The sequence below is a fragment of the Eptesicus fuscus genome, chromosome 17, assembly GCF_027574615.1.
Source record: "Eptesicus fuscus isolate TK198812 chromosome 17, DD_ASM_mEF_20220401, whole genome shotgun sequence".
NCBI lineage: Eukaryota > Metazoa > Chordata > Mammalia > Chiroptera > Vespertilionidae > Eptesicus > Eptesicus fuscus.
This window is the reverse complement of record NC_072489.1, coordinates 11,618,681-11,644,534: the sequence shown is the minus strand read 5'-3', so window position 1 is coordinate 11,644,534 and position 25,854 is coordinate 11,618,681. Positions and strand designations below refer to the sequence as shown.

The 25,854-nt window shown below is 54.3% G+C and overlaps 1 protein-coding gene across 2 annotated transcripts; it reads left to right on the top strand.

Annotated features, from left to right (window-relative positions):
- The first annotated feature begins 11,506 nt into the window (after positions 1 to 11,506).
- PPIF (peptidylprolyl isomerase F) lies at positions 11,507 to 18,076 on the top strand. Of its 2 annotated transcripts, none has more exons than XM_008145299.3 (6): positions 11,507 to 11,774; positions 13,146 to 13,176; positions 13,670 to 13,758; positions 15,287 to 15,383; positions 15,870 to 15,945; positions 17,081 to 18,076. In XM_008145299.3, the coding sequence occupies exons 1-6, from the start codon at positions 11,583 to 11,585 to the stop codon at positions 17,214 to 17,216; spliced, it is 621 nt and encodes a 206-aa protein (XP_008143521.2). In that variant the 5' UTR covers positions 11,507 to 11,582; the 3' UTR covers positions 17,217 to 18,076. The 2 variants fall into 2 exon arrangements, with proteins under 2 accessions (XP_008143521.2, XP_054585156.1); XM_054729181.1 differs by lacking the exon at positions 11,507 to 11,774 and adding an exon at positions 12,919 to 13,036.
- Positions 18,077 to 25,854: the final 7,778 nt, after the last annotated feature.

Here is a 25,854-nt window from a genome sequence, read left to right as displayed (position 1 = left end):
ACATGGAGTTAATTATCTCGGGAGCTAACAGTCTCTCCCTCGTGGGGTGGTTGTGGGGATTCCATGGTTGAGTGAAGGCGAGGCCCTCAGCACTGTGCTTAGTTAAGGAATGCGCACAGCTGTTAAGATTTTAGCATTTAGTCTGCTTGTAATGAGTAATTTGCTTCACTGTAAGCTCTGAAATCAGGGGCCAGGTTGATCTCACTCTCCAGCAAATCTAGCGCGAATCTAGCGCGAAGCTTGACAGAGTGGGTGCTCCATGGAGGTGTGTTAGTGAATGGGTGAATGGGAGCAAACTGGATGAGACAGGTCAAGGACAGGGGAAAGTCAAAGGTGACGCCCAGTTTGTAGCTGAGGTGCTTGAGTGGATGATGGTGCTAGTATTTGACATCTGGGAGGAGGAGGGGAGGGGCGAGAGGAATAATGGTCCTCCCTGGACAATTGGTCAGAAAATCCTGTAGACCCCACCAGGGAGGTGCCCGATAAGGGCTCCTGTCAGCCCCTCAGGTGCCCACCACATCCCCCACCAGGCACTCGGTTGACCTCTAGCTGCATAACTAACCACCCAAAGCTAGTGGTGTGCAACAATATCAATCATTTATTAGCATCGTCTCTATGACTCTTAGGGCTGTTCAGCTAGGCAGTTCTTACTCGAGGGTCTAAGGTGGTTGCACACGGGGCCGGAGTGAGTCCTCTCAGAGGCTTCCTCACGCACAGGCCTGGCAGTCAGGACCTCTCAGGGCTGTTAGCTGAAGCACTTCCCTGTGGCCTCTCCATGTGGCCTGGGCTTCCTTACAACATGGCAGCTGGGCATCGCCAGCAGGAGCCGGGGGAACCCTGACTGATGTGTCATCTCCTGCACCAAAAGGTGGCCGGTTTGATTCCTGGTCAGGGCACATGCCTGGGTTGGGGGCTTGATCCCCAGTGGGGAACGTGCAGAAAGCAGCCAATAGATGTTTCTCTCTCTTTCCCTTCCCTTTCCTCTCTCTAAAATCAATAAAAACATATTTTAAAAAAGAGTCAGTGGAAGCCATGTTGCCTTTGTGGCCTAGCTGGGGAAGACACGCCTTCCTTCTGTCGCATTCTATTGGTTAGAAGTGAGTCGCTGAGGCCAGCCCAGATTCAAAAGGCGAGAAGTGAGACTCCGCCTCTTGATGTCTGGAATGACCATGTTTTAAAACCACCGCAGCACGGAATCACTGGCAGCTCAACCCATAGACTCCAGGATGAGTCCTGTTTGTAAGGAGGGCGTTTTGGAAGCTCAGGTGGCACTTGGCCTGGCCGAAGAGCTTAGCATCTGTGTCAGGTGGCTGAGTCGTAACAGTAGCTGCTTAATAAAGAAGAGTGAATGCAAGAGTAAAGGAGAGAAGGAGGGAGAGTGACCCAGGGTCTGTGTGGCATGGGACCCAGCCTGCCATCCTTGCACTCAGCTCTCACATCTGAACCTGCCTGGTCCCCCTAGCCTTCTGTGTGTCCTAACTCGTGACCTAACAGTGCTGGGCCATTTAGGCTGCTTGACTGGAGACTGCCTCACTCTCCCTAGAATTTGGCCCTGACCCCAGGCTTGGGATCCTGGACACCCATCACCTGCCACTGGAGACTCCAATCAAGTCTTCTCCAAGACCCTACCACACGTTGGTCAGGACCTCCACCCCTACAGGCCCTCTCAGAGGCCAGCGGTGGTTTCATTCTGGCACCTGCAAAGTCCCCTAGTCCTGCCTCTACCCGGCTCATGACTGAGTTTTGGGAGCCTGCAAGTACAAAGGGAAAGAGAGGAAACAGCTCTTCCACTGAAACCTCTGTAAGACATTGAGGCCCAAGTTACCCTGCCGTAGGGCTGTTATGGGTTGAATTGTATCCCCTCAGAATTCATCCGTTGACATCAACCCCCAGTCCCTCAGAAGGTGGCTTTATTTTGAAATATGGTCATTGACATTGTAATTCGTTAAAATGAGGTCTTTGGGGTGGACCTGAATCCAATATGACCGGTGTCCTTCTAAAAGGGGAATTTGGACACAGAGGCAGACAGGCACAGAGGGGAGACAGCGCAGAGACGCAGCGAGAAGGCAGCCAGGTATTGTGGAGGGAAGAGGCCCGGATCAGCTCCTTCCCTCACGGCCTCAGGAGGCAGCGGCCCCATGACACCTGGATTCTTCTGGCCTCGGAGCTGTGGGGCACAGTTCTGTTGCCGGAGCCCCTCCGTGTGTGGAACTTCGTAATGCACTTATGGCAGCTCTAGCAAATAAATGCAAGAGCCCAAACGAGTGAGAGGGAGGTCTTTCTGCCCGTCGATGGGGCCCCCGGTCAGAGCAGGGACAGCCCTCAGCAGGAGCAGACGGGCTTGGGGGTCATTGAGCGCTCCCCGGGGGGCTGGGGCAGGAGAGCTTGCAGGTGTGCGGATGTAGGGGGTCTCGGTACCTGTCAGCAGGTAGGGTAGAATCCTACCTGATGTAACAATTATACCCTTGCTTTGTAGGCCTCCCTGGTGAGGTCTGGGTAGACATCCTACTGTAAACGCGCAGCGACGCCACCACTGCCCAGGGAGGAGGAGACTGCATCTGGCAGTAGTGGGCCCCCGAGGTGACCACCGGGTCTGTGTGGAGGAGCCATGGTCAGGGGTCACTTGAGCGCCCTCAGGAAGCAGATGCTGACAGGATTAGATGCGAAAGATCTGCATTAAGGGACATACCTGTGAAAGGAAATTGGGTGGGAGAAGGGGAAGGCTGGGACAGCTGTCAGACTGTCAGACCAGTTTGACCTTGACTGAAGGAGAAAGGGAAGGAAGGAGGGAGGGGGGAAGAGGGTTGGTTGGATGGAAGTTTCTTGCACAGCCCTTTGAGGAGCCTCTAGCCAAAATCGGCCATCAGAGGTGTCCACCTCTCCCAGCACCCCTGCCACACACAGTCATTGGCTGGGAGCATGGCTCAGGGGCAAACATGACGATCCATTTCAGGGTTGATTTCAGAGTGCAGCCGCCTGGCCAGCTCCATGCTTTGCAGGCAGAGATCTGAGCGATGCTTTCTCACGGCTGCCGCACTGGACAGTCAGGAAGGGAGGTGTGGACCACGGTGGAGAACCACAGCAAGCATGAGGCATTAGGGGTTAAATGATGGAACAATGCACAGAACTGATGGTGCTAAAATGATACCCCATGGGCGTTTCTTCCATCACTTCCAGTGAGTCTGAACATTCCTTTTCCTAGGCTTACTGGCCATTTGCATTTTACATTGTGTATGCCTGATCATTTCCTCCATGTGTTTTCTATTAAGGTGTTAACATTGTTCCTGTTGATTTTCATCAACAATTTTAATACTAAAGTTACACATATATCACAAATATTCTCCCTGGTTGGTTGAGAGCCCTTTAATCCTGTAATGGATATGAATTCTGGTCTACAAATACAAGTAGGCAAGAAGCACAACTAAAATGACTTTTCTGTAACTGCACTGACTTTATTTTCAAGCTCCCATTTTAGCTAACTGATAGAAACAATTTGAGTAATTTGGGGGGAGACCCTTCTCCCATCCTTTTTCCCAGCATTGCCTCCAAGTTCCTGGGGGGGAAGGAGTGCCAAGATAGCAGAGTTGGGGCATCTGTCGGAGCTATCCTTGCCAACCCCTGGTGTCTACTGAGGTCCTCATTTCCATCTGGCTCTTGATCATGCCCTACCATGATCTCGTCCAACCACAAGACCTCCAAGTCTTCAGGCTTACTGGATCACTCTGGGCCCTCTTGGACCCCCCAGGACACCTGTCCATTGCTCCCTGTGCCACACCATGGCTGGGGGAGGGGGCTGGAGGCTCGCTTGCTTAGACATACCATGCACCCATTTCTGAATTCACCAGGTCAGGGAAAGTCCTGGGTTCTCACTCCTTTCGTGGGCTCTACCCAGAAACACAGCTCAGGATGCCCCTGCTTTCAGATTCCTCAACTCGTCCACACCCCTCTGTGAATCTCACTTCTGACCTGCTCCTCCGACCCTGAGAGTCCCGTGTTGGTAGGGTTGGATAAAGGTGGAGGCTGGGTGGGAAGATTGGAAGAGTGATCATGCATTTTCCAAACCAATTGGCTGTGTCCTTAGGGTTTTCTGGAAATGTCAAAGCCACGTATTATTTCTGAAACCCACCCGCCCAAAGCTTTGCGGGCAAGAGCGGCGAGAAACAGCTGGGAAAGAAACACAGGTTGCTTTAACCCAGTTGTGCCCATCGTGCCTTTTGAAGTGCAGATGTTTTAAATATGCACACAGTTCCACATGTTCCTTTACAGTTCCCTCCGTTTGCTTCTAAGACTTTGGGCCACTTGAAACCAGTAACCGTACACCAGCAGTCCCCGCTGGCGGCACGGTTCCATGTTGCGTTCACTCACAAATATGCCAGGACAGGATCTGAGGTTGCGCTCTGCTCTTCCTGCTCTGCCCAGCAGCCTGGGCCCAAGGGGACTAAACCAGGTCTCAGAGGGGAAGGGGTCTCATGGCTACTTGGTCCCATCACCCACCTCAGTAGGAAGCGTCTCTGTGGCATCTCTGCTTGATGCTTCTCACACACTTCCAGCCACGGGGAGCTTACCAGTTCAGAGTCGATTGATAGAAAGCTTTCTCATCCAAAGAAGCCCAAGTCTGGTTCCCTGCTGGTCCTGCCTCAGGCCTATGGAGCCCCACTGTGCTCTCAGCCTAACATCCCTATCACCCTGGAGACCAGCATCCTGTCCACCCCGCCCCCTTCTCTAGTGAACAGACTTGTTAAACTGCTTTGCACACCCTTGAATCACAGGGGCCCCCCGCGCCCCTTCCTGGCAGCAGCTTCTACTGAGCTGTCCTCGGGCAGCGGAGGCTGACACCGTGATCTCCCGATGCACTGGGACCGGCCCAGCGCCAGGGCCTGCGACATGGACACACTGTCTTTGGAATGCGGTCTGTGGGTCAATGTTTTGAGTCTCTGCTCACAGAAAATCCAAGGTCTTTGTTGCATAAATTGAGGCCTCTTCCAACCTAACCTGCACCTGCTGACATTTTGTACTGAAATTCAGCAACAGTAGTGACAGGGGAGCCACGTTCTGGGATTAGGCAGAGCTGGGCCAAACACAGGCTGCTCGGCCACTTAAGCCAAGGGAAGGCCCGTGTAACCTTGACAGCTTTGGAGACCTCTTTTATAAAGAGCAGTTAACACCTGTTAGTACCTGTTCTTAAGGGCCATGGGAGGGTTAAGAAATGAGGTTGTAAATTCTTACCACGGGCAAGTTAGTGAGTGTGCTGTGAAGGGCAGCTATTTTTCTGATTGTTATCAAGCAACTAAGAGTGTAGCACTTTTTCTTTTTCACCTGGGGATGTGTTTATTGAGTTTTAGAGAGAGAGAGAGCATGAATGAACGAGAGAGAAACATTGATGTGAGAGAGAAACAGCGATCCCTTGCCTCCCGTATGCACCCCAACTAAGGATTGAACCTGCAACCTAGGTATGTGCCCTGACCAGGAATGGAACCCGTAATCTGCTGGTGTACAGGATGATGCTCTAAGCCACGAGTCACCTGGCCAGGGCTGTAGCTCTTATTGTAATTGGAATAAAAGACGAACAATGATAGGCAATATCGGTTAGAAGGTAGGCACTGTTGATCAGAAAGGGACTTATCCTAATGGACCAGGGACAGGTGTCAATGTCGGGAAGTAGCGATTAAGAGGGCGAAGCCAATAGGACATTACGTAGGTCCTCAGAAGACACATCAAAAAAGGGAAAAGACTGCAGAAGAGCAGGCATTTGCCTCCGGGCAACACAGGTGGAGAGCCCAGCGCTCAGGCGAGGTCTGCCCAAGCAGCACTCAGTCTTGGCAAAGGCTAAGCCCCATTCCTGGGGCACCTGGCAATGGGAGCCTCTCCTCAGGATAATGATGCCAATCAGTTCTGGTGCACAGAGGTGGGGAGGGGGCATCACAGAGGCTGTGCTTGACCTCTTGGGACCTGCCCACCAGACCCCTTTCCTATTGACTCCGGGCAGGAGCTGTGTAGATAAATTCAGTGTTTACGTGTTGCTAACCTGTGCTGGTGGTGCCATCCCTGCAGGGCTGGAAGCCAATGGCAGACTCTCTAGGGCAAGAAGGCCCAGCCAGGGGGACCGTGCAGACTTCAGTCAGCAGACCTGGGTTCAAATCCAGCCGAGCCACCTGGTATCGTGGAGCGCTGGGCAAGTCACAGGTTCCCTCTGAGCTCCAGAGCTGTCGTCCGTCACATGGGGTCCCCAGCCTCTGCCTCGCAGAGTTGTCACAGGACAAGCAGGGATCGCAGGTCTAAGTCACCAAGCATGTGTCAGGCAGGCAGGAAACACGGCTGCATGGAGGGGATGGTGTCTGGCCTAATCCGCCTAAAGAGGCACAGCTCGGAGGCCATCAGCTCCTGCAGGAAGACACAGCCGAGGGGGAACTGGGAAGAATTCAGTCTCCACTCCACACTGGAGTGACCCTGGGCAAGGCGCTTACCCTCTCTGGGCCTCCCTTCCCTCATCTGTAAGACAGGGTCCTCCTGAGGGTCCGGGCCATGTACACGAAGTGCTTAGTGCAGGGCCGGCATGGAGTCATGGCGTGAGTTGCTGTCCCTCCCAGAGGCCACCAAGCTGCCACGGCCACCCCAGCTCAGGCTCCCTGCTGAGCACTTCCTCCCGCTCCTTCTCTCGGCTCCCTGCATTCACCTTCAGAGGAACGAGACAAGGTAGCACATTCCACTCGTCACCGAGACAGGCAGCCCTGTGTCTCAGGGCCAGTTCTCCCTGACAGCCCAGGAGGTCTTTGCCACGAACGCTGGTGACACAGCCAGCTGGGAGGCAGGTGGGGGAAGGCTGCGTGTGCAGCAGTGTGCACAGGTGGCCTTTGAAGGGCCTGGCTGAGGGCAGGGTGTGCTGCGGAGAGCAAGTGACCCCAACACGGAGGGGCTTTAAATGACAAAAATTTATCACCTCACAGTTCTCAGGGCTCAAGTGTCAGGGGTGGCTTAGCTGGTGCCTCTGGCTCAAGGTCTCTCTGCCCTAGCCAGTGTGGCTCGATGGTTAGGGTGTCGGCCCATACACCAAAGGGTTGGGGGTTTGATTCCTAGTCAAGGGCATATACTTGGGTTGCAGGTTCGATCCCTGGCCCAGGTCAGGGCACAGGCAGGAAGCAACCAATCAATGTGTCTCTCTCACATCGATGTCTCTCTCTCTCTCACTCTCTCTGTCTCTCTCTCTCCCCTCCCTTCCCTCCCTTCTACTCTCTAAAAATAGAAAAAAATATGCTTGGGTGAGGATTAACAACAACAAAAAAAGAAGTTGTAGTCGAGCTGTGGCCTGGGCAGCAGTCACCCAAGGCTCCTATGGACCTGCAGGACCCACTTCCAAGCTTGCTCACATGCCACGGGCAGGCTGCAGAAGGGCCACATCCAAACCCCTCACAGGGCGGAGGCTGGACTTGGTGCCTCACCGCAGGGCCTCCATAGGCTGCCTGGAGTCACTGTATGGCAGCCGGTGATGAGAGAGAGAGAGAGAGAGAGATTGAGAGAGAGCGCCAAGCCAGCCCAAGGCCGGGCCGTCTCTGTAGCCTGCTCTTGGCAGTGGCACCCCATCACTTTTGCAGTAGTCTGTTCATGAGGAGGGATTAGGACAGGGTGGCGGACCTAAGTCATCAGGTCCAGCCCATGCCTGAGGTGAGGGGACTGCACCAGGCCATGCCCACCAGGGCAGCATCGGGGGCATCTTAGAGACCGCCTGTCTCAGAGGGGGGAGTGGGAAAACAGTGCCATCATAACCTTGTTTATAGAGTGGAAAGAGCCCAAACCCAGTGCTGGCTCTAATGCTGATGTTGTGTGTAGCCTGGGACTGCTGGTCACCTACCTGGTTAGAGCCCCAGCCTCCTCCTCTGTCAAAGGAGATAACAGGAGGGGGTGAGTCCTGCCCTGCGTTGCCCCGCTGGCTTCCTCATCCAGGGGCCCACTCTGGGAGTTTCCCCAGACCTTCCCCTTTGGGGGCTCTGGTTACTGTGCTCACTACCACCCTAGGCCTTGAGGGAACTCTCTCCTGCCTGCCTCTCCCTGCCTCCCCCTGAGCTCTACTCAGAGCATGCTCTGGCCCAGCCCCATGTGGTTCCTGGAAGCCAGCAGAGAGAGGCTGATGCATTCACGCTGACTTCGTGAAGACTGGGGGTGCCGTGGGGGACACCCCAGAGAGTGCAGCGATCCAATGGCCTGTTAGCATCCTCTGACTGGATTTCTGCATTCTCACCTAGAACCCTTCTTCTGGGATCCTTGTCAACTGCCCATGACAGGTGTTCTCCTGGACCCCCACACCCCTCAAATGGAACCAAGAGAGATGGAGTCCAAGGCTCCTTCCACCTAAGGCACACAGTCCCAGTGACTGACACTGGCAATGACATTCATGAAAGCCCCATCCTGTGCCCACCCCCCGCCCCTCCTGGAAGGCTCTCCAGGACACAGAACGTCACGGCTCACGACAACCACAGCATCTGCTCCTGCCACACGTGGGCACCTGGGAGAGGCTTGCTCAGCGACACCGATCATCACGCGGCACTGTAACTGCCCTTCCCTGCCTTTGTCCTTCTGCATCCCCAGGGTGAAGCTCAGCCTGGCGCACAGTAGGTGCTCTGAAAACATGTCTGCTGAGTGAGTCTTGCAAGAGTGGAGAGGAATGTGACCGTAGTCCCAGTACTTCTGGTCAAATGACCCTGTCCCTCAGCGCTCTGGTTCTCTCCCGTGCACAGTGCAGATCAGAGCTTGCAAACTACTGGCCCAGAGGCCCCACCCAAGTTGTAGAGATGTTGTTTCTGGTTCATTCAGTGTTTAATTTCATTTAAAATTCGTTCCCAACATTTAAACATTGGCTCTGTGAGGTCTAAAGACTGGTGTCCCAGGACCCATGGGTGACGAAAACCCTGGATTAGCAGCACCCTGGCTAAGAAGTCACGTGGGCTGAGTAATGGAGAAACTGCTGTTTCTGAGGATGACACAGAGCTATAAATAGCCTCAGAGCCAGGTGAGTGCGGATACCTGCCTGTCCACCTGGGCCACAGTCCCAAGGGCTGGGCATTTTCAGTTGATGGCTCAGCCCAGGCACTGTGCCTCTTCCTGATGCCACTGAAGTCAGTCAGGAAGAGATGGCCACACAGCTGAGCCTGTGGGGGAGGGAAGCTTTCCTCTTTGAAAGAAGGTAATGATGATGCTTGGTTTTCTAAAGATGGTGGAAGGAGTAACACGAGTGAAGGAAGCCGGTACTCGGTCCAGGTCCTGGGGACGGGGGCATCGCACCATCAATGGATCACCAGTTCTAGCTATCCAGCAACGTCAGACCTCAGCCTGGCCTCCAGGGCCCCCTGTGTTCCCCCACCTCACCCCCTTCAAAGCCTTTCAGCTCATGGTCAATGTCACAGCTTTTGCTTGAAAGTGCCCTGATCTCCCCCAGCTCTGGGCTGGTTTTGGCTCATTCCCCTCCTCTCCACATCTTTGTGTCTCTGCCCCTCAAATGTGATCCCCCCCAAGCAGATATCTCCCCCGTTCCTGTCTTCCACAGCCCCCTGGCTAATTCCTCAGTTTCTGTCTTTCTGTGTTGCCTACTCAAGCCTTGTCTCCCTTGCCTTTCTCACCTAGTAACCAGCTCCTCAATGACAAGTGAGAAGGCCTTGACATATCCTTGACATACCTGATCTGGGAGTCAGACAGATTCCAAGTAGGGCTGCTCATGCTTCAGTGGGTGGGGATAAACTGAGGCCCTCCAGGAGCAGGCTTGAGGGACAAGCGGTACCACTAGGGCCGGGTGAGCTGAGGGCCTGAAACTGATGCGTGGGGTGATTCCTCTCTTCCTCTTTCAAATTTACAGTAGGCACTGATACGGGGTAACCTGGGAGATGAACTGGGGGGCCCAGGTGGAGCAGGGAGTCAGTGGGCTTCCCCTTCAGGTCACAATTGTGAGAAAGGGGGAGGCATTTCCCAGGAAAGAGTGAGGCCCCGTCCGGAGCTGACCTGGAGAGCTGGGCTTCACTGAGTGACGGAGTCCTCCTCGACCAGGAATACAGACGAGGGGACTGTGGACTTCCATAAAAGGCCCAAACTAGCATTCTCATGCAGCTAGGACACTCTGCTCTGCCCTCATGATGTTGCTCGGGTCAGCATTTTGCTGCCCAACCCCTTCCCAGGAGTTGGTTCAGTCTGGCAGGGAAGCCCAGAGTTGGTCCAGCTCAAGTCCACCTGCCTCCAAATCAGGCTACCACCCTCTTCTCTGGCCCCTCAGACTTCTGAGCCCCTGCAACGGGGACCCATTGCTGTCTGAGCCCCAAACCCTGAGCAAAGACTGTTTAGACTCTGCCCATCCCTGGTGGCATAGTCCTTAACAGGTGACAGACTCCTCTCATTCATTTTATCCTTGGAACAGATTGGGAAAAGGCAGAGTAAGGATTATCATCACACCCTTATTCTTAGTCTTCAGAGAGGAACCCGAGTCCCAGAGAGGTCTGAGAGGACTGGCACAGGCTGGTGGCGGGGACTCCAGGGTTTCCCCAACCCTGGACAGTGCTTTCCTCTCTCTGGGCCTCCGTTTCCCGCCTGGAGGGTACAGATGCTCTCCTAGGACCCTGGCCTGTTAATCACTTGCTGTGGGCCTCCCATGCCTCGCAGGCCTCTGTGAAGTCCACCCGGCATGTGGGGTCAATCCCGCACCCCGCAGTTCCTCCCACTCAGTTCCGTGTCTCTTCCTGTCTTGCTTTTTCACTTTTCCCTGCACTCCCTATTCAGTGACCCCTGTGCAGTCCACAAGAGGTCTGTTTTGGGGCGAGTGGGGGTGGGAGGGGGGCAGAGGATAAAGAGGCAATGTACAAAGACCCTGAGACCTCAGACCCAGGTGAAAAGTTATGAACTTGGGTGCTGCTGTGAGACAGAGAGGGGTGGGAGAGCCGCAGGATGCGCAGAAAACATGTTCCAGTTTTGCAGGAAGATCTGAGCTCTAGAAGCGTGTGCGGGCAGGACAAGCCTCTTGGTCACCGTGGGAGCTGTCTCCTCCTGCCACTCCTCACTCTAATCGGCCTCTCACCCCAGCTTTCTTAGACTGACTCTCAGTGCCTCTGTTTCCCTTGGTCTATGTCTGCAGGGCCTATGGGAGCGGAAGGGCGGGCAGGAAAGGGGGGGCGCCTTATACAAATGTAGACATTTGTTACAGTCAGATAAAAACATACAGATGCTCATATTTTGGAGTTAACCACGTTTTAACATTTGTTCCCTTTTTAAAGTTAATCTATTGGGACCCTCACAAAATGGGACTGGTCCCCTTTCTGCGAGGTCGTACCTGTCCTCAGGTCCCTGGCCCTGGTGAAGTTCAAAGGACGTCGGGCTCTGCTGCCCCACCAGTCGGCTGCGTTACCTACCGAGGCCGGCAGGGGTCGCCCGCGGACAGGCCCGGAGGGGGCGGGGCGGGGTCGGGGGCGGGGCCTCGAGCCTGCCGGGCCAATAAAAGCGGCGCGCAGCGGCGTGGGACTCTACCTCTCGGGTGCGCGTGACCTTCGCGGCCGTTTCCTCCGCTTACACCGGGAATCTCCCGTCCCGACCCGACCCCACCGACCCGCGTCGCTATGCTGGCGCTGCGTTGCGGCTCCCGCCTGCTCAGCCTGCGCCCTGTCCCGCGCTCCTCGCCGCTGCGCCTCCCCGCGGCCCGCACCTGTAGCGGCGGCGGCGCCCGCGACCCCTCCGCTTCCGCCGGGAACCCGCTAGTGTACCTGGACGTGGGCGCCGACGGGCAGCCGCTCGGCCGGGTGGTGCTGGAGGTGAGGCCACGACCGGACCGCGCCGCACTGCGGTGGGGGGCGTCCTCAGGAGAGCCCTGCACCCCGGACCGGCGCTGTGCCCGGCTCTCTGGGTGCCCTTGCCTCCCACTCCCGGGCTCTGGCCTCAGTTTCCCCACCTCTAGGAAGGGGCATCGGATTGGTCTCCGCTCTCCTCTCGGAACTTTGGAGAAGTGGAGGCGGGGGGAAGGGTGTGTGTGGACGGGAGAGCTCAAGGTCAGGTCGTAGATGGTGAGGGCCCGGCCCACTAGTCCGCCCGGGGTGAGGGGAGGGGTTCCCAGGCCGCTCGGTGTCGGAACCTAGACCAGAACTGCGAGGTGGGTATCTGGGGTCCGGATCCTGATGGCGCGGTGGGCCGGCCTGGGCGCGCACGTGGCGGCCTTTGCCCCGGGCGAGCGGGGGTCCGGCCCCGCCCCCACCCGGCCCGCCCTCGGGCTCCCGGGCCTTCGGGCTCTTCGGTCACCGGGCACCCCTGTGTCCGGGCTTCTCGGCCATGGGGCTCCCCGGCCTTCGGGCTCCCCCGCCAGACTCTGGGGAATGAGTGAGGTGGTTAGGAGCACCGCCTCGCGCGTGGTGTGGGGCTGGGCAGGCAGCGGGCTCCAGCCACCAGGCGGCCCCCCGGATGCTGAGTCTGGGCAGTGTGCCTGGAGCCCGGTTCCAACCCCAGCCACCCTTCCAGTCAGTTCCTGCTCCTGACTCTTTGGGCCGTTTTTTTTAAAAACGAAAGCAAGAAGCAAAGAGTCCTGAAGGTAACAGCGGGAAGGTAGCAGAAGCTCCGTGTGACCTTCAAGCTTGGCCCTATTTGAGCAAAGGGGGCTCAGTTAAGCCTCAGCTTTCTCTGCTGGAACATGGAGATCACCATTCCTGCTCCCGTTTATTTTCGTGGTTTGGCGCCAGGGTGGCTTTTGAAGCTGGGGGACAAGGAGACGAGCTTGGCTGGGGCTCCACCCTCTCCTTATTCCCACCCCTCTTGCCTCTCTCTGAGCCTCAGTTTCCCATCTGCGCATTGAGAAGCGTGGACTGGCTCCTCCCGGGCCCTGAGGCTGATGCTTTGGGCCCAGCTGTACGTGGTAGCTCTTCCCCAGGGAAGCAAGCCAGGATGGCCCTGTGGTCTCTCCTGACACATTAGGAAACCGAGGCTGCCTCCTCCCAGCCTTGGATTCAGGAAGCAGCTGGCAACAATGATAGCTGCTTAGGCTGCCTCCTACACGGCGCTGGGAGTAACAGGAATGGAATGGCACATGGTGATTTCTCAGTCTCCCTGGCCTCTGTGGAGGCTGGGTGTGAGGAGGTTCCTTCCTTCACCTGCCTCTGGACTAACCATCTTCTCGCATCCCTCCTCTCTCCCTACAGCTGAAGGCAGATGTTGTCCCAAAGACAGCAGGTAAGGGAGGGGCAAGGCCAGGTGGGTGGGCTGCCAGGAGGGGTCTGGGCAAGCAGACCCAGGATCAGACGGGAGTTCCATTGGTGGCTCAGCCACTGTGCACCTGGGGCAACCTGCTTTCCCTCTTGGGGCTCAGTGTTGGCCTTGCCCACCTGTCTGGTAGCAGCCTCAGGATCAATAGAGGGCACGTGTACATTTCCCTGGGACACCTTCCTCCCTCGTGGTGTCCATTGTGACAGGCTGGTGGCTCACAACCTTGAACTCCCTACCCCGCTGGCCTGGTGCTGGAACAGCGAGGATTGTTTGCTCTGCCACTGAGATCAGAGGAGATGACATGTCCCAGGTCACAGCCAGAGCAGACTTGGGGCGGGCTAGGGTCTTCCATGCCCTGCTTGCCTGGGGGGTTCGAGGGGATGCTGGCTGGAAGGAAGTACCACCCTTGGGGCTGAGTTGAGGCCTGGCCTGCTGACCTGCCTCTCCCTTGCACCCTCAGAGAACTTCCGGGCCCTGTGCACCGGGGAGAAGGGCTTTGGCTACAAAGGCTCCACGTTTCACAGAGTGATTCCGTCCTTCATGTGCCAGGTACTGTGGCCTCGCTGCGCAGGGTCCTCCTCTGTAAGGGGGTGATGGGGAGCATGTGCCTGGTGCTTGGAAAGTTCCGAATAGAGGGCAACTGTAATTACTCTCCTGGCCTCTCACCCTGGGAGGCTGGAACCTGTCTGAGCTGCCACAGCCCTTCCTGCCCCAGAAGTTAAGCAACAGGGCAAGTGGCAGGTGGCCCTGCCCAGCTGCGTTGGGAAAGTTGAGCCTGTGGAGGGAGCACTGGCATTGGGTATGGACGTGCGTGGGAGGTGGATCTTAAGGCTTAGAGGACTAGTGTATACAGTCTGAGGGTGCCCCTGTGTGTCACGAGCCCGTGGCATGGGAGAAGAGGAAGAGGAGGGAGGGAGAGCACGAACAGGAACGCACAGGTCTGGGCTTGGAGCCTCCCTTTCCAGAGGAGAGCATCTCTCGGTTGGATGAACGTGTTCTTTAGTCATGTGTCCTGCCCATCTGTCAGAGGCGGTAGTATTGCTGTCAGGTTTTAGGGAAGCTGTCGACAGGTCAGGACCTGCGCTTCCGTGGGGATTGTCCTCTGTTGGGTCAGACCCTGCTAGGGCAGGGGCTGTGTCCTGAGCCAGCGAGCCCAGAGGCAGGGCCTGGAAGTCCCTCCGCCCTGGGGCCATAACCACATGGTAGCGAGGGGCAGTGGGTTGGGGCTGGGCCTGCTGATGTGGTAAAGTAGCCCACAGGACGGGCAGCGAGGCTGTGGCGTGGGACAGGCTTGGCCAGGCCTGTCGCTTTCTGCTCCAGAGGCTGCCAGGAGCTGCGGTGGGTGTCCCGAGCCGGGCTAGCGTCTTCCTCTGAACAGCGGCAGACAAGGCGGGGACTTCCAAAGCTGGAGGCTCTCGGAGGCTGAGATGGCCGCACCACGGGGCCCAGGCCAAGGTTTAGACTCATCCCTCTTTGGGGACACCTTATTGGCCTTTGTGGATGCTGCAGCTGGGCTGGCCCGGTTACCCCTGGGGCCTGAGAGACCCCCTCTCGGGAAAACGGCAGCAAGCCCTGAGGAGGGGACCGTCCCTGCAAAGGCACCGGGGAGCCAGGGAAAGACTGGGACAGGGAGGGGCTCAGCATGGGAACTGGCTCTGTGCCAGCTGCTGCTCTCCACATTCCAGCCCTGGGATCAGGCCCCTGGACACCTCCCTGTTTATCCTCTAGGAGTTGTGGGTAGAAAAGTCTGGGTCAGTAAGAATCCTGTCCTTGGTTGTTAAATCCTTGGAAGGTCGTTTAAAAACTTGCTCAGACAAAAAGTGAGTCATTCCGAGATCAGGATAGTTATTGTCAGAAAATATTGAAGCTTATTTTACTCTTGCTTATTTTTCTTATTATTTTATTAGTCCTTATATGATTGGATGTTTTTGACCCCTTTGCCTAAGGCTTCCAGCGGGTGGGCCTGGTGGGTGGGTGGTTTCTGGGGGAGGGGGGTCTGGTCAGCGAGGGCTTCCCAGCACTGCAGCAGTGTCCCCCTGCCGTCTGGCAGCTACTCAGAAGGTGCTCTGTGCTACAGGCTGGCGACTTCACCAACCACAACGGCACAGGGGGGAAGTCCATCTACGGAAGCCGCTTTCCGGATGAGAACTTCACACTGAAGCACGTGGGGCCAGGTGAGTGGGGGCCGCGTTCCCTGGTCCGAGTGCCCAAGCTTTGACCCAGCCTCTGCCGTGCCCGGCAGGCCTGGAGGCTGCAGTGTGACCCCTGACAGCTCTGTCCGATCGTACGCCTTCCTTCAGTGCTCAGTTTGCTGGGTTTGCCTAGAGCTCTTTCCTTCTGAGCTCCATTTAAAAACCAACTATCCTTTGGGAACTTGGTAAGGGGGAGGGCCTTCTAGCCAAACCTCAGCATTGTGTCGTCTCTAAGACCCAAGGTGCTTTGTGAGAAGCCTAGAGTCGGTGGGTCCTGCCCTGGCTCTACCTGAGAGCTTCCCAGCCCTCTCCTTCCTCTGGGGGGCGGCCGGGAGCTGCTCGTCCTGGGGGCCTGGTCCTCTTCTGACTCAAGTGTCCTTGCTGTCGTTTGAGCCACCTGCTCTTTTGAGTGACATCCAGGTGAGATGCTTCCTGGGGCAGCGTGGCTCACCCCTGCCTGTTTCTCAGGTGTCCTGTCCATGGCAAACGCAGGCCCCAACACCAACGGCTCCCAGTTCTTCATTTGCACCATCAAGACAGACTGGTGAGTTCCCGTTCCTGGCTCCAAGCATGAGGGGCAGCCTTGCAGTGGAGGAGGGGTTGTGTGCTTTGGGAGGAAGGTAGTTTGGGGCTGGACTGTGTGCTCTGGGACAGTAGCCCTCCCGGGGCTGTGCATCTGTTTGAGAGAAAGAGGAAGTTCCTGAGAGATTGAGGGAGAAGATGGGTGGTTTTGCAACTCTTGCTGTCAGCTGGAAATTTCTCAGTGTGTTTTGCACACACATGCAAAGTACATTTGGGAAGTGCTGTGGAACATAGCAGACCTCAGGTGGCCTGTCCTAGAAGCCGTCCCTGCTTGCCCGGTATAAGCTGTTCCCCAGGCTTATCTGGACCGTGGAGTGCACTTGGGAACCGCTGTGGTAGACGTGTGGATGTCACCCCATTTTCATCAGGCATGAGCAGAGGCCTGCAGGCAGCCCAGCCCCTTGGAGCCCCTTTTCCCACATGCCTATGGATTTTAGGGACATCTTCCCAGCAAGGGATGCGTTTCTCTGCCAAAGACTCTTGTGTCCCAGCCCTGGGGCATCTGGGGTGGAGGGGACAACAGCTGGCCGGGGGCTAAGACTTACTAAAGACCATTTCTGAGGACTTTGGGGAGACCTGGGTGAGGGTAGATACTAGTTGTCTCCAGCCTCCAAGCCAGTAGGGCCTGGTTGTCGGGCTGGGCAGGTGATTGCTGGCTCTGCCTGCTCTTGGCTCCTCTGTAGAACCCTTACTGGGCCCTGGACAAAGCTGCTCTTTAGATTCTCAGGACTCAGTCTCACACACGTGTTACCTTGGCTCTCACCTCATGACTTAAAATAATCCCATTTACACAGACCTTTTATTCCTTTCGAGTGGTTCAATACTCTGAGCAGAGCAAAAATAACTCCCTTTTCTTGGGTGAGGTTACCAGGCCCGGTCACACATGGAGCCCTGGAGGGAGGCATCCTTGGCTGTACTCGGGGAGCTCAGCAAGGCTGGTTGATACCGGGAGCATTGGGGAGCAGCTCCCCCTTCTCAGTGTGCGTCCCTTTCAGAATGGCTGTTTCTGGTAGATAGTGCCTCGAGCAGGTGACCGTGATGTTGGCTAACATTGCACTACTCTTGCTTCTGTCCACCTGGCTCACCCGTCCTCACAGGTTGGATGGCAAACATGTTGTGTTTGGCCACGTCAAAGAGGGCATGGATGTTGTGAAGAAAATAGAATCCTATGGCTCCAAGAGCGGGAAGACGTCCAAGAAGATTGTCATCACGGACTGCGGCCAGTTGAGCTAACCCCTGTGGCCAGGGTGCTAGGCCTGCAGCAGCTGCACCTGGGTGCTGACTCACCAGGTGGCTGCCTCGGGCTCCCGGTGGAGGCGCCCCGCAGAGTTGCCTGTGCTTGCTCCATCGCCATGTGCTTGAGGGAGGCATCTCGGACGTCAGAGCTCCCTGGGCCCCCAGGCTGCTTCCTCAGTGCCCGCCCTTCAGGACCCTGTCCGGGCCCCCGTTGTGGACATCATGTCACTACTCCTCATCAGGCATCGGTTGTAGCTGTCTAGCCCAAGTACACACGTGCCTTGGACATTGGGGGGTGGTGATGGGTTCTGATTTCTGCCTTTTCCTTAATCAAGGGGGAAAGCCAGATGCTGCAAAAAAAAAAAAAAAAAAAAAGGCTGTGAATGATATCTGTAATGATATCTTCCTAATAGGAATAGTTTAGTTAACAAGACTACCTGGAGATGAAGCTGTGACACTAACGACTCCATGCTGTGAGGTGGCCCCAGCCACAGACCTCCAGCGCGTGGCCTCTGGAACGCAGGCAGGGCTTCTCTGAAGGGTCTCATGGCCCAGGCCTGGCCCAGCCCCTGTGAATCCTGGCAGCTTGCTGCTGTTTCTGAGGAGAGTCCGTGGGGCGGAAGTAGGTGAACCTGGGAACCAGGCCATTGCGAGCTGAGCCTAGTTGATGTGAACCCCTGGGTGGAAACCGGAAACGGCCCATGAGTACCGTGGGCTCTGGGAGAAAGTGTATATTTCCTGGTGGGCTTTGGTTTGTCTATTTAATCAGTAATTTGAATCTACTGATTATGTGTATAGTAGACCTCAGGGACATGTACTTGTGTTCTCCTTAAATGTGAAAAATAAACCCTATTTTCTATAAAGACTGGTGTGTATGAGCCGCCTTTACTGAGTTACCCTGTGTCTGCTGAGGGCATTTCCATGGACTGTCAATCACCCCAGCCACCATGAGGGTGTTACTGCCCTCCTGTTTGACAGGTGAAGGAATGGGCTCAGACATCAGCACCCACAGCCTTTCCAGGAGCACTGCTTCCACCCAGCATGCCAGCTGCCCTTGGTGACAGCCTCAGCTTTCCTCAGCTCTCAGGGGAACAGGAGCGCTAAACACCGGGTGAGGGTCCGGTGGATGCATGCAGAGCGTGGCACAGTGCCTGGCACATCTTAGCAAGCACTCGGAGAGGCAAGGACGATACTTCCGTGTGTCAGGATTTTAGAGGGGAAGGCTCGATCATCTAAGGTTAGGCATGGACTCCACTACCTGAGATGTGCCATTTACATTTGGAATAGCTTCTAGGTGTTCCTGAATCCACAGGGGAGGCAGACTAGGGGGTAAGAGGAAGACTAAGAGCGTCCCTCATCAGCCAGCTGTGGCCCAGTCCACACAATGGAATACTCACATTTTATTCATAGTGTGAAAGGAATTGCCCATGTCAGATTATGTGTGGTCACATGTCCTTATAGTCATCTTGAGGTCAGTGGCTGGATTGGGTCACTGGGCGGATGGGGCTGTGAGTCAGGTTTTGTGGCGTCACAGGTTGACACAGTCATTGGAGTCATGGCTGGATTGGGTCATGTGGTGTCATGGAGAGTTTCCATGAAGTCAGAGTTCAGCTGCGTGGGTTGGGCGCTCGGCCAACCCAGCAGTTTTTAAACAATGAGAGCCTTAGGGGTCCTCAGTCCCGAGCCAGGTTCTGTCGGAGGCTTTTCAGAATGCACAGGCCTCCATCCTCAGGTCACACACATCTGAGGTCACAGCTTCAGTCCCTGCAGTTTCCCCTTGACCCCCAGGGACTAGGGAGGCAGAGGTGCTGTTGACAAGTTTGAGGAGTGCCCCGCCCTTGAGGTGTGACCTGCTGGCGCGTGGTGATTTCTGAGGTGGCGTCGGTGTGTGGTGTGTCCCTCCAGGGGATCTGATGTATGGGGACAGGGCCAGTATGCAGGGATTTCCTAAACAATTTCCTGAAAATGGGGCCATTTACACAGCTCCCTTCCCAGCACCCTGCACAGGAGCCGGAGCCTCGTCTTATATGAGCAGACGCCTAAGTAATACACAGGGAGGACACTGACTGACTGCTGGCGTGAGGTCCCTTAGGCATGAAGGGGCAGTGAGTCATGCACATGTTCTCAGAAATCAATCACGTGGTGCCGTGTAAACACGTGTGTAAATATCTGGAATCACATTTTTCTCAGACATTTCACAATGACTTCATTGCATCGTTTGCTTACAGTAAACTTTACACATTTTAAGTGTATAGTCGATGACTTTTGACAAATTCATACACTAAGGAACCACCACTCAAATTATAGGACATTTCCATCTCTCCAGAAAGTGACCTTCCTGGCCCTCCGAGGCAGCTACTGAACGAGAGATTAATTTTGCCTCCTCTAGGACTTTTTTGTCAATGGAATCATACAAGATTTACTTTTCGTGTCTAACTTCCTAGTGTAGCAGGGGTGAGAACGGAGAATTTCATAGCCCCTGGGCTCTGTGGGATGCTGGGCTGGGATGAGCAATGTCCACCGATGTTTCTCGGGCTGGTAAGGCCTAAGCAAAGCTTCTCCCAGAATCGCAGGGGCTGATGAAGCATGCAGATCCCCGGGCCGCCCCTGACACCTGCTGAATACAAATTTCCAGGGTGGCATCTAGGAATCTGAATTTTAAAATAACAATTCTGCTAAAGTGGGACTATGTGTGTGTAGGCCAGAGAGGCAAGATTGAAAGGGAGGTCATGGCTCACCGCTCAAGTCATTGTTTACTTCTGGGCACATACTTGCTGGATGCTCTGTGGGTCTGAGTGAGACCCTCCACTTATAAAGATGCCTCACCTGAGGAGTCATCACTTGCGGATGGAGGCAGCTGTGCCCTCTATAGCCCCAAGGGCAGCTGCCACTGCCTCCGCCATGGGCCGCATGTGGGGGAGGAGTCCCACCGTGGCGCCTCAGCTGTTCCTTTGCCATCACGGAGGAGGGTCTGGCTTGGGTGGGCCCATGATGGAGAGAATTTCTCAGTGAGTGAGAAACGGGGACCAGAAGTCAGGTCCATGTTCAAAGTCCACTGGAATGGGGTAGGTAGAGAAAGTCTTGCTTCCACTCTGCACCCCAGATCCATCTCAGCTTTTAGAATTATGATGGTAGTATTATTTATTATTATATTGTAACTAGTGGCCCGGTGCACAAAATTTGTGCACCTTAAAGGGGGATTAATTAGAGGAAATATTTTAGTACTGCTATTTGCCCTTTCTCTATAATAGAAGTGTCAGAGATGAAAGAAAATTAGTAAAATGTACATGAAAATCTTTCTCCTGTCAGAGTCTGGGACGCGGCATGAGACCCAGAGTCAAGTCCCCACTTACCCACGGTGCCTCAAAATTGCACAATACCCATACCCAGCCAGTCCCACCCCCATTGGGCGAGATCCAGACCCAGCCGGTCCCACCCCCGTCAAGCCCCGGTGGGCAGGGGGGGCACAGCCTCAGGTCCCCTGGCCCAGCACCAGGTCCCCCATCAAGCCCTGCTGGGTGGGGGGCACAGCCTGAGGTCCCCTGTCAAGCCCAGCCAGGCAGGTGGGCGCAGCCTCAGGTCCCCTGGCCCGGTGCTGGGGCGGGGGGCGTGGCCTGAGGTCCCCCAACCTGGTGCCGAGGTGGGGGGCATGGCCTGAAGTCCCCTGTCAAGCCCTACCTGGTGGGGGGCCCAGCCTGAGGTCCCCCGGCCTGGCGCTGGGGCGAGGGTAGCAGCCTGAGGTCCCCTAGCCCAGCACCAGGATGGGAAGCACACCTTGAGGTCCCCCGGCAAACCCTGCTGGGCAGGGGGCATAGCCTCAGGTCCCCCGGCCTGGCACCAGAGCGGGGTTGCAGCCTGAGGTCCCCCAGCCTGACGCCAGGGTGGGGGGCACGGCCTGAGGTCCCCTGTCAAGCCCCACAGGGGCAGGGGATGGCATAGCCTCAGGTCCTTGCTGATTGCTCGTTAAGGCTCCTTATGGGAACTTGGCCTCAGCTGTGGGTGCAGCCATCTTTGTGATGGAGTGATGGTCAATTAGCATATTCCCTCTTTATTAGATAGGATGGTTAACCTGGCTGGGCCACGGGATGCCCAGACACTTAGTCAAGTATTATTCTGATTGTGTGTGAGGGTGTTTCTGGGGGAGATTAAAATCTGAAGAAAGCAGGCTGCCCTCCCTAATGTGGGTGGGCTTCATCCAGGCAGTCAGCCAGTGAGGAGGAAAAAGGGAACCCCTCCTGCCTGCTGAGCTGGGATGCAGCTTTCTCTCCTTTGGAGTCGAACTGAAGCATCAGGTCTTCCTGGGTCCTGAGCCTGCGGACTTCTGGACCTGAAGTTATCCCATGGGTCCTCCTGGTTCTCAGTCCTCCGGACTTGGACCGGAACTTACACCACTGGTCCTGGCTCTCAACTTGCTGACTGCAGGTCCTGGGACTTCTCAGCCTCCATAATTGCATGAGCCAATTTCTTATAGTAATTCTCTCTCCCCCCTCCCCCCCCCACCATCTTGGTTCTATTTCTCTGAAAAACCCTGGCTAATACACATATACTCGTTTCTCCTACTTATAAACCAAAATGTACTTGTAAAAATTCAGATGTTACATAAATAAGTCATATAGACAATTAAATGACCTATAGCCCTATTGTATTAGTAATTGGTATGGGTATCTGCATTTGCTTAGGATGTAGAAAGCTGCAAAAACCATCATTCCTACCCCAATAAGAAGAGAAGGCTGAATAAGTAACAAAGTCATAACTTTTTTTGAGTTCATCAGAAAGGCAACCAGGTGACGTGAGTTCCAAAAAGGGACAAAGCCCTGGAGGGAGAGACAGGACACGAGGAAAGTGTGGCCACGGGACAAGTGGGTAAGATGAAGGTGTGGCCACGGGACAAGTGGGTGAGATGAAGGTGTGGCCACAGGACAAGCGGTTTCAGCTCCTGGAGAAAGACATGAAGCCGCGCTCACTCCCGAGGGGCTTCTCTCCTATGAAGCAAAATTCTTACTCCACTGGGGAGGACAGTGGTCCCTTCACCTCTGAAAGAATCAGAAGTTCACTGCGGCTGGGGGCAAGGTAGAATAAAGAACTACAACCCTCGGGGAGGGGCGAGAGAACATCCAGGGCCCAATAGCCTATACTGATACCAACCAGAAATCAGCGGCCACTGGGGAAAGGGCAAACGCCCATGGAAGACATGCCTAAGACTGAGGCTGGGCCAGGACCGCAGCGAGCCTGTCCCCACCCCTGGCCTGGTCTACTGCTCGCGGAGAAGGGAAGGCACAGAGAGAGATAACCTTGTGTGTTGCAGAAAGCTGCAAGTGGAGTCCAAACACAGAAAAACCCTTCAGCACCCAGCCCCACCCCCAGCAGCAGGCAGCAGTGGCCCACACTGTAGGAATCTGCACCCGTGGGACTCCGAAGGTAAGGACACCAACACCAGAACTCCAGCCCAGCGCAACTCCTGACAATCAACTCAATGCCTCACAGTAAAGACCCGAAGTAAGTAACAGCACGCCCATTTTCCAGTGTGCACACTACATCGCTGTCTCTCCTATTGTACAACAATGTTCAGCGTTCAATGAAAAAAATTAAAAGTCACAAAAGAGAAAGGGGAAAACCAGTAAATAGGTAAGGCAATCAACATAATCAGACTCAGATATAACCCTGCAGGACAAGGACATTAAAATAACTATGACTAATATGTTAAAGGATCTAGTGGGGAAGGTGGGCAACATGCATGAACAGATGGAGAATCATTTTAGCCAAGAGAAATGATAAGAAAGAATCAAATGGAGATTCTACAAAAAAGGATACCAAAAATGAAGAATTCCTTGATGAACTCAACAGTAAACTCAGCACTGCTGAGGAATATGTCAGTGATTTGCCAAAGGACTATGATTTGCCAAAGATGTAACACCAAAGAGCAGTCAACAAAAGAAAAATTAGATAAGTTGGACTTCACCACCGTCAAAATTTAAAATATTTGTGCTTCAGAGACACCATCAAGAAAGTGGAAAACACTCCACACGATGGGAGAAGATAATTGCTCTGGTGGAATGTAAGGTGGACCAGCAGCTTTGGGAAACAGCCTGGCAGTTCCTCAGGTGATTAGACATAAAGTTAACACATGACCCAGCAATTCCACTGCTGGGTATACACCAAGAGAAATAAAAACATGTCCACACGGAAACTTGTACATAAATGTTTATTGTAGCGTTCTTGATAATGATCACAAAATGGAAACATGTTCATGGTGGGAAGGTGAACCCACAAAATGTGGCATAGCCACCCAGTAGAATATTATCTATAATAATAAAAGTGTAATATGCTAATTAGACCCAACAGCCGAACAGCGGAACGACCATCCAGACGACCTTTCAAACAAAGACGCGGCTGCAAGGGCCAAGCCCCTTGCATGAATTTCATGCACCGGGCCTCTAGTTTGACTATAAAAAGGAATGAAGCACGGATACATGCTACAACATGGATAACCTTTGAAAACACTATGCTAAGTGGAAGAAGCCAGTCACAAGAGATTACATAGTCTATGATTCCATCCATATGAAATATCCAGGACAGGAAAATTGATAGGGACAGAAGAAGATTAGTGGTTGCCTAGGGCTTATGGGGAGATAAGTGGCTGATAGCTAAAGTGTATGTACGATACGAGTTTTCTTCAATGGGATGATAAAAATGTTCTAAAAATCAACTGTTCTGATGGTTGTAGATATCTGTGAATATACTAAAAACCATTGAATCTTACACTTTTATATAAGTGAGTTGAATGACATGGGAATTATCCTATCTAATAAAAGAGTAATATGCAAATTGACCATCACTCCAACACACAAGATGGCCGCCCCCATGTGAACACAAGATGGCCGCCACAAGATGGCCAGCAGGGGAGGGAAGTTGGGGGAGACCAGGCCTGCAAGGGAGGACAGTTGGGGGACCCAGGCCTGCAGAGGAGGGCAGTTGGGGGAGACCAGGCCTGCAGGGGAGGGAAGTTGGGGGTAACCAGGCCTGCAAGGGAGGGCAGTTGAGGGGGACCAGGCCTTCAAGGGAGGGCAGTTGGAGGGAACCAGGCTTGCAGGGGAGGGCAGTTAGGGGCGACCAGACTTGCAGGGGAGGGCAGTTAGGGGCTACCAGACTTGCAGGGGAGGGCAGTTGAGGGCAACCAGGCCAGCAGGAGAGGGCAGTTAGGGGTGACCAGGCTGGCAAGGGAAGGCAGTTAGGGGTTACCGGGCCGGCAAGGGAGCAGTTAGGCATTGATCAGGTTGGCCGGGGAGTAGTTAAGGGGTGATCAGGCTGGCAGGCAGAAGCGGTTAGGGGCAATCAGGCAGGCAGGCAGGTGAGCAGTTGGGAGCCAGTAGACCTGTATTGTGAGAGGGAGCCAGTAAATCTGGGATTGTGATCCCAGTGGGCAGTCGGACATCCAGTGGGATCAGACCTAAACAGGCAGTTGGACATCCCTCGAGGGGTCCCAGATTGGAGAGGGTGCAGGTTGGGCTGAGGGACACACCCCCCTCCTGTGCACAAATTTTGTGCACTGGGCCTCTAGTATTTTAATAAATCTGCTTACAAATCTGTATTACTAGTCTCACTTTTTTTTTTTTTTTGTACATGTAAACAGTCCCCTGCTGTTTCTTTGGGAAATGCTGAGATTTGACCTTGTTATGGAAGTTATGGTGGTGGGTCTTGGGCATCACCTTTGAAAGCATCTGTCCCAGGTGAAGTCAGGATAGTGTCTTTAAGCAAAGAAGCCTATTCTCAGACACAGAAGGGAAGCTACTCTGGCGGGAGAGACAGAATGCCTTGAGGGTTCAAGTTGTTTCATTTGGATCCAACGAGATGTCCCCATCACAAATTTCAGGATCCCACTCTTTCCCATCAATGCCATTGCACATAATGAATTTATTGTGACTGTGAATTCAGATGATACTGTAATTAATCCACCTACACAAATTTCTGTTTGATTTTAAGCGATATCATCCAGTGCCTGCAAGATTCTCTGCCCTAGCCAGTTTGGCTCAGTGGCTAGAGCGTCGGCCTATGGACTGAAGGGTCCCAGGTTCGATTCCAGTCAAGGGCATGTACCTTGGTTGCGGGCACATCCCCAGTAGGGGGGTGTGCAGGAGGCAGCTGATCGATGCTTCTCTCTCATTGATGTTTCTAACTCTCTATCCCTCTCCCTTCCTCTCTGTAAAAAAATCAATAAAAATATATTAAAAAAAAAAAAAAGAAGTGAGAGAATCTTTTAGTTGTAATGGAAGCTTTGTGGTCACACCATAATTTAAAGGACATGAGTTTGTCATTTTCTTTTGGTAAATAATCAAGCATGCTCAAAATAATTCATTCCACGCCATAGTCTTTATGGTCATCATTACTGACATTAACAGCCAAGTGCTGCAGCCACCTGGCCTCCCATGGCACACGCTTCTCTCATCACTTAATCACAGGTGATAGCATGATAAATTGTGGTGTCACTGCATGCCATACATGACCAGAATTCCATTTCTCATTGGCAGGTAATTCAGCCTTGCTTCAAGTCCAAGAGCACAGCCAAACAAATCTCTAAATCCCATCTTTCTGGGGTTATCTCCAGTGTCAATTCTTTATTGGATGGGTCCAAACAGGA